At 30.0% G+C, this 8000-nt stretch overlaps 1 protein-coding gene across 1 annotated transcript; it reads left to right on the top strand.

Moving 5' to 3' along the window:
• Window positions 1-1046: 1046 nt before the first annotated feature.
• LOC145030095 (uncharacterized) lies at window positions 1047-7572 on the top strand. The gene is made up of 9 exons (XM_078978521.1): window positions 1047-1071; window positions 1305-1466; window positions 1556-1801; window positions 1910-2345; window positions 2472-3400; window positions 3519-4736; window positions 4864-5061; window positions 5137-6161; window positions 7486-7572. Exons 1-9 carry the CDS (start codon window positions 1047-1049, stop codon window positions 7570-7572), a joined length of 4326 nt encoding a protein of 1441 aa, XP_078834647.1.
• The last annotated feature ends 428 nt before the right edge of the window (window positions 7573-8000 follow it).

Here is an 8000-nt window from a genome sequence, read left to right on the forward strand (position 1 = left end):
ACTCCAATAATGAATATTAACCATAATCACCTTCGCATCTTTATGTTGATTATTTTAAACATGGAACATTTATGTCTATTATTTAGAATAACTATTATTTTTGTCACGATAAATATGTTATTTTTAATAAATAATCAATAACCAATTGTAAACAAAATTTATATCTTTGATTCTCTAAAATTAATTCATACATTTTTGTAATGGTTGCAACATATTTACTTATCTTCTGTAAATAACCTATATTCAACCAACTATTTCCTAATATTCTATACTCCTTTTTTAGATGAAATTTGAATATTAAACTAATTTTTAGTTGTAATCTTTTAAATTCCAAAAAATCAGGAAGAAAATTATATCTAATAAAGATCCAACAACAATAAAATCATATAATCGTAATCTTTTTCCAATATTCAAGCATATAACTTTAACTCAAAACGTGAAATCCAAAATTTTGAAACACCTCATTCGTCTTCTTAATATTCAATTGTTTCTGCGATTTTTTTTTCATTAAGCTTACATCAAACTGCTTCATTAAAGTTGTAATCCTCATTCCAGTTCTACCTGCAAGATTTCCATATCCATATGTCAGGTTAGTATTATCAGTTTAGATCACTTTGTTTTCTCTATGAATTTATGGTTGAAATTTACAACAATAATCAATATGCTGGAATAGATGTTTTTCTAATTGTAAAAAAATAATCTTGAATAGATACATAAGATCAATAAGCAAGTTATAATCATCACGATTATCGTGTATCACACAATTTTACCTTCATTGATTCCATGGAGATCTAGGGTTTTAACCCCTGATCTCATCCGAACCCACGATTGGTTGAAATTGGGGAAACAGTAGATTTAAATCGAATAAACCCTAGGTTGGAAATGAGGATGATGAGTCATGATGCTAACATTTTAATAAACAAATTAATAAAGGTAACTTTTTAAATACATTTACTTTATTATCATTATTTATTTAATTCTAACTAACTTCAATTGTATTATATAAACATATTATGTACATAATTTCACATTTCATTTCCTAACCTATGTCTTCTTATGCAGAAAACAACAGTAACATGTACCACATGCAGGCCAAAGAGAAAAGAAGACAAAGAAAAATATATTTGGAAAATAAAAGATCGAAGAAAATAAAAACAATACCAAACGTTCCAAGTATATCATTACAACATCTCTTCAAAAAAACCATTAACTATAACCGTATTAGTATTTTATATTCCATCTTTTACTGTTATATAGTTGAATACATAATATTTACAAGTTTTATAAGTTATTTCTATTTGCAGATCAATCAACCAACATTGTTCGTCAAACTCAAAATGTCAATTTATTTACAACACCTGCAAAGCATAACACAACCATACAATACTGTCCTTCCTTTACAGATGTTAGAACTCCATTTTCTAACATTACAAATGTTATAAATCCGTTATCTAACATTACGAATGGTAATTATTTATGGTTTTTAAAATATACTATTATCCATTATGTAAATATTTATTTATTTAGTTAACTATTTTATTTTTATTTTATTCAGATAACATTGGTTTTGATAAATATATCACTTCCAAGTTAGCAAAGAAAAGACAGTACCATGTACTTTCAAATGATATGACATCAAAAAATGCATCTACAGTAACAACTTCTTCATCATCAATCAAGTTAAATCCAGGATGTCATAAATTAAAAACGAAGACAAGACATTTATCCCCTATCCCATTGATTGATTTGACAGAAGATGTAGAAAATATACATCAAGTGAACAATGAAAATTGTATAGTTGGTATCTCAAATGGTAATGAAAAAATAAAATCCATTTTACATTTCAGATACTATGTTCTATATAATTATAAAATTCATTGATATTTTATTCAACGCTTTTATTTTACAGAATATTTGGATCATGGTGATCAAGATGTTGTATGTCAAACATGTCGTGCAAAGTTATGGAGAAATGAATCCATTAGAGGTAAAGAAAATGGGAACACGGATTATTCATTATGTTGTGGTTACGGCAAAGTTCAACTTCCAGACTTAAAGAATGCACCCCCTACTTATGAAAGAATGTTTCGAAATATGGATTCAAAAAGCAAACACTTCATGAAAAACATTCGACGTTACAATTCAATGTTTTCTTTCACGTCGATGGGTGGTAAAATTGACTCTTCAATCAATAGAGGAAACGCTCCTTACATTTTCAGATTGGGTGGTCAAAATTATCATAGTATTGGAAGTCTTTTGCCAGCAAAAGGATCGGAACCAAAATTCTCTCAGTTATACATTTATGACACTGACAACGAAATTACAAATAGACAAAGATGTTTTCGGTATTTTCTCAAACTTCTTATTCATAATCTATTATTATATATATATATATATATATATATATATATATATATATATATATATTATGTATATATTACTAATATTATGTATAAATTTATTTATTTTAGTGGTGAAAAAGATCAATCAACATCAACTAATAGTGATATTGTTAAAGATATTAAGGTGATGTTGGATTCAAATAATGTCTTGGTTAGATCTTATAGAATGGTAAGAGATACTTTTCAAAAAAATCCAGAAGTTGATATGAAATTACGACTTATTGGGAGAAGGGAGCAAGATGGAAGAACATATAACCTACCGACTGCTTCTGAGGTTGCTGCTTTAATAATTGGTGACATTTCGGATTCAATCGAAAAGAGGGATATCGTCGTTCAAACAAAAAATGGTTGTCTACAACGTATCAGTGAATTGCATCCTTCGTACCTTCCTCTCCAATATCCATTGCTATTTCCATATGGGGATGATGGTTATAGTGTTGACATTCTTCATAGAGGTGTGTCATTTACGACCAACAGCAAGCGTGCGAAATGTACAATGAGAGAATATTTCGCTTATAGGATTCAAGACAGAGATCATTCGTTCTCTCTTATACTTAATTCAAGAAGGTTGTTTCAACAATTTCTGGTAGATGCCTATACTATGATGGAAACGGAGAGAATGTACTACATACGTAGGCAACAACATGTTCTTAGATGTGATTCTTATGAAAATTTACGTAACCAAAAAGCTCAAGGAACGATTGATATCTCGAATGTCGGCCAACGTGTCATATTACCTTCATCCTTTACCGGAGGTGCACGCTATATGCTGCAAAACTATTTGGATACCATGTCACTATGTAAATGGTTTGGATATCCTGATTTCTTCATAACCTTTACGTGTAATCCCAAATGGCCTGAGATTAAAAGGTTTCTTAAGGATACTTCACTTCAACCAGAAGACAGACCTGATATACTATGTAGGTTGTTTAAGATCAAGCTTGATGCATTCATTAAAGACTTAAGGGAGAATCAAATTTTCGGCAAAGTTCAAGCATGTAATTAAAACTATATTTTTAATTTTTTTTTATAAAACATTGATCTTATTATTATATTTTAAATATGTTTTGATATCTAATCACATTCTCTTTTATTTTTTGTCAAATTCTTTTACAGATGTTTATACCATTGAATTTCAAAAAAGAGGTTTGCCGCATAGTCATATATGTCTATTCATGCATTCTGACAACAAGCTACCAACTGTTGAACTTATTGATCCAATAATTTCAGCAGAGATACCAGACAGAATTGAAGATCCTGAATTGTATTCACTTGTAAATGAGTTTATGATTCATGGTCCATGTGGAGCTGAAAATATGAATTGTCCATGCATGGTGGATAAAAAGTGCTCTAAAAACTTTCCAAAACAATTCATTAATCATTCGTCTGTTGATCAGAATGGTTTTCCGTTATATAAGCGAAGAAACGATGGTCATTTTGTAGAAAAATCAGGTGTAAGGTTGGATAATAGAAATGTTGTTCCATACAACAAATATCTATTGAAAAGATATCAGGCACATATTAATATTGAATGGTGCAATCAGGGATCTTCTATAAAGTATTTGTTTAAATACATAAATAAGGGTCCTGATAGAGCTACAGTTGCTGTTGTACCAACCAACAATGAATGTGAAAATAATGATGCGGTCGATGAAATAGCTGAATATTACGATTGTAGATATTTATCAGCATGTGAAGCATCATGGCGAATTTTTAGATATGATGTTCATTGCAGATATCCTTCTGTTGTTAGACTACCTTTTCATCTTCCTAATCAACAACAAATTGTATATGGCGAAGATGATGATATTGATGATGTTCTTGACAAACCTTCTGTTGCCGCTTCAAAGTTCACAGCTTGGATGGAGTGTAATGCAATCGACAGTGAAGCACGAAAACTCACATATGTTGAATTCCCTACAAAGTTTGTTTGGATATTAAATGGTCGGTTTTGGAAGCGAAGGAAAGTAGGAAAAGCCATCGGTAGAATTCATTCAGTTTCACCTAAACTAGGTGAAGCATATTTCTTAAGGATTCTTTTAAATAAAGTAAAAGGACCAACATCATTTGATGAAATTCGCACGGTAAATGGAGAAACACATTCTTCTTTTAGAGATGCCTGTTATGCACTCGGGCTATTAGATGATGACAAGGAATACATTGATGCAATTAAAGAAGCAAGTCATTCTGGATCTGGTTTTTATCTACGCTTTTTATTTGCTACATTGTTGATGTGTAATAGTATGTCTAAACCAGAGATCGTTTGGGAAAATACATGGGAATATTTGGCAGATGGAATTCTATATAGCCAACAACGAAGATTTAAGTCAGCAGGTATTACATTTTTTCTTATTTTTTAAAATTAATTTATTTTTATTTTTCAACACCCATTAAATAATTAGTAATGAAATTATTAAATATCAACCACGTATTTTATTAATTATTTAATATTTTCGTGCAGAATTGTCTCTCGGAGTAGATGAACTTAAGAACTTAACTTTGTTAGAAATACAACAAATTTTACTTCGAAAAAACTCTACTCTCAAAAACTTCAAAAACATGCCATACCCAGATGTTGAATCCGTTTCTTCTTCAAACAATCGACTTATCACCGGGGAACTAGATTACGACATTCCCGTTATAAAGAATGACTATGATCGTATGTTTCTTGCATTAACAAATGAGCAACGGAACATTTTCCTAAACATCAAGAGTGCTATTTAACAAAATAAAGGAGGTGTCTTCTTTGTTTACGGGTATGGTGGAACGGGTAAAACTTTTTTATGGAAAACAATATCTGCAGCAATTAGATCTGAAGGAAATATTGTATTAAATGTTGCTTCAAGTGGTATTGCTTCCTTATTATTGCCCGGTGGTAGAACAGCACACTCTCGATTTATAATTCCATTTGAGCTTACAGAGGATTCTTTTTGTAACATAAATCCAGACGGTGAGTTGGCAAGCTTAATAAGGAAAACCTCTTTGATAATTTGGGATGAAGCACCTATGGTCCATAAGCATGCATTTGAAGCTTTAGATCGAACTTTGAAGGATTTATTAAGGTGCGTAAATTCAACCATCTCAAATATTCCATTTGGAGGGAAAGTTATTGTCTTTGGAGGAGATTTTAGACAAATTCTACCTGTTGTGCCGGGTGGCAGTAGAAAGAACATTGTAAATGCTTCTTTGAGTTCTTCATATTTATGGGAACATTGCAAAGTCCATAGATTAACAAAAAACATGAGGCTAACTGTTGGAAGGGATCAATCAGATATAGGAAAAATAAGAGATTTTGCAAATTGGTTGTTGGATATAGGAGAAGGAAAACTTGGTGGTCCGAACGACGGTGAAACGATTATCGATATTCCGGATGATATTCTCATTAATGATTCACATGATCCTATAGGTTTCTTAATTGAGTTTGTATATCCTTCAATTTTAGAGTACTATAGCGATATAAATTATTTCCAAGAAAGAGCGATACTTGCTCCAAAAAATGAAGTTGTCCAGGAAATAAACGACCGTTTACTTAAGAAGTTTCCAGGAGATCAAGTTGAATATTTAAGTTCAGACTGCATATGTGAATCCGAATTTCTCCATGATCAATTTGATGCAAATCTATACTCTCCTGATGTATTAAATGGACTCAAAGTATCCGGTTTACCAAATCATAAATTAGTTTTAAAAATTAGTGTTCCAGTAATGTTACTGAGAAATATTGATCAGAAAAACGGCTTATGTAATGGCACAAGACTACAGGTGTTATCATTGGGCAAACGTGTTATTGAAGCACGTATAATAACTGGAACTAATATTGGAAATCGGACTTTTATTCCAAGAATGTCTTTAACTCCATCAGAAAAAAAGATTCCCTTCAAATTCACAAGAAGACAGTTTCCTTTGGCTGTATGTTTTGCAATGACTATTAACAAAAGTCAAGGACAATCGTTGTCAAAGGTTGGTCTGTTTCTGAAAGATCCTGTTTTTTCACATGGACAATTGTATGTTGCCTTATCTAGAGTTCAGAGTAGAGAGGGATTAAAATTATTAATTTTAGATAAAGATGGCAAACTCACAAATAAAACTTCCAATGTTGTTTATAAGGAAGTTTTTCGAAATTTGTAGCCAACTTTTTTGTAACGTCGTTTTATTCAATTTTAGGAAATCACACTTAATCCATCATATTACTGTATTTTTTTATAATTACGTATTGTTATATTTTATGTTAATTTCATTACACACATTGGTATTGTATCATCTGCATATGTCCAATTAGAATGATGAATAAAAAAAATAGTTTTCAACAATCTTCATTCCTAATTAAATACTTCCCATTTAGTTAGTAATTAAATAATTACCAATAAAAAAAATTATTTAAATATTCAATATTACAATTTATAAGTTATCAGAATTATTGATATAATATTTTATTAAATAATTAATTTTTAAATTCAATTCAAAAACAGCACCCGTGGGTTCCACGGGTTTTAACCTAGTATATATATATATATATATATATATATATATATATATATATATATATATATATATATATATATATATATATATATATATATATATATATATATTTGAAAACATTTGTGTTTATAAAGTCTAATTATAGTGAATTAACATTTATTTGTGTCAAATATATAAACTAACGCTAAAATGGTAATTTAGACAAGAACATAGTGTTGACCCATATTTGACTTGATTAACTCTTGTTTTTTTTTTTTTTTCGAAACAAGAGAAATATATATATATATATATATATATATATATATATATATATATATATATATATATATATATATATATATATATATATATATATATATATAAATAATAGCAACACTTAGCAAGCAGCTAAGGCGCAATGTGCAAAATATACAAAAGGTCCAAATAAAATTACATATTAGAAATGAAATGAGAAAATGATGAGATACTCCAGTCTACCTATCTTCCACACCTAAGCTTACTTCTATGTTTTCACCATAAATAACATAGGGATATAACATTATTTGCCGCTTTTGTGGGTGAGATTCTCAATTCTTTGAATAATCTATCATTCCTTGCAATCCAGATATTCCACAGTAAACAGTACACAATGGAGTTGAAGATTGTTCTTTCCCTTGGAGGCTGTAAAATCCATGAACTCCCTATAATGTAAATATGAAACAAACTAGATAAATTAATCCATTTTGGGGCAAATGTTGGAAATAGAGGAATTAAGGGTGCAATATGTCAAGTTAGTAAAAGTTCATACACTAGTTACTATTTTCGATACCTATTCCTCGTTCAAACAACTTTGATAAATTAGGAAGGGAGAAATGTCGATCAAGAGAGATTTGGTAAAGATCTAATAGCACCAACAATGAAGCATTGGAATTAGAGAATTAGCATTCAACAAAAAGGCGTTGGGAAGGTATAAAACTCCTTCATCTTCTCCATATTGGATTTAAGGCTTGGAGATTTCTCAAAATCCCAAAATTGTTAGTGATATGTAGTTCTAATTGGTTTTCTAAGCTTGCCTCTAGCATTTATATCTCGAACTGCATGAAAAATCTTATTTGAAGTGTTTGTTATGGATTTTGGGAG

Source organism: Lactuca saligna, chromosome 2, assembly GCF_052625555.1.
Source record: "Lactuca saligna cultivar CGN05327 chromosome 2, ASM5262555v1, whole genome shotgun sequence".
NCBI classification, from domain to species: Eukaryota; Viridiplantae; Streptophyta; class Magnoliopsida; order Asterales; family Asteraceae; genus Lactuca; species Lactuca saligna.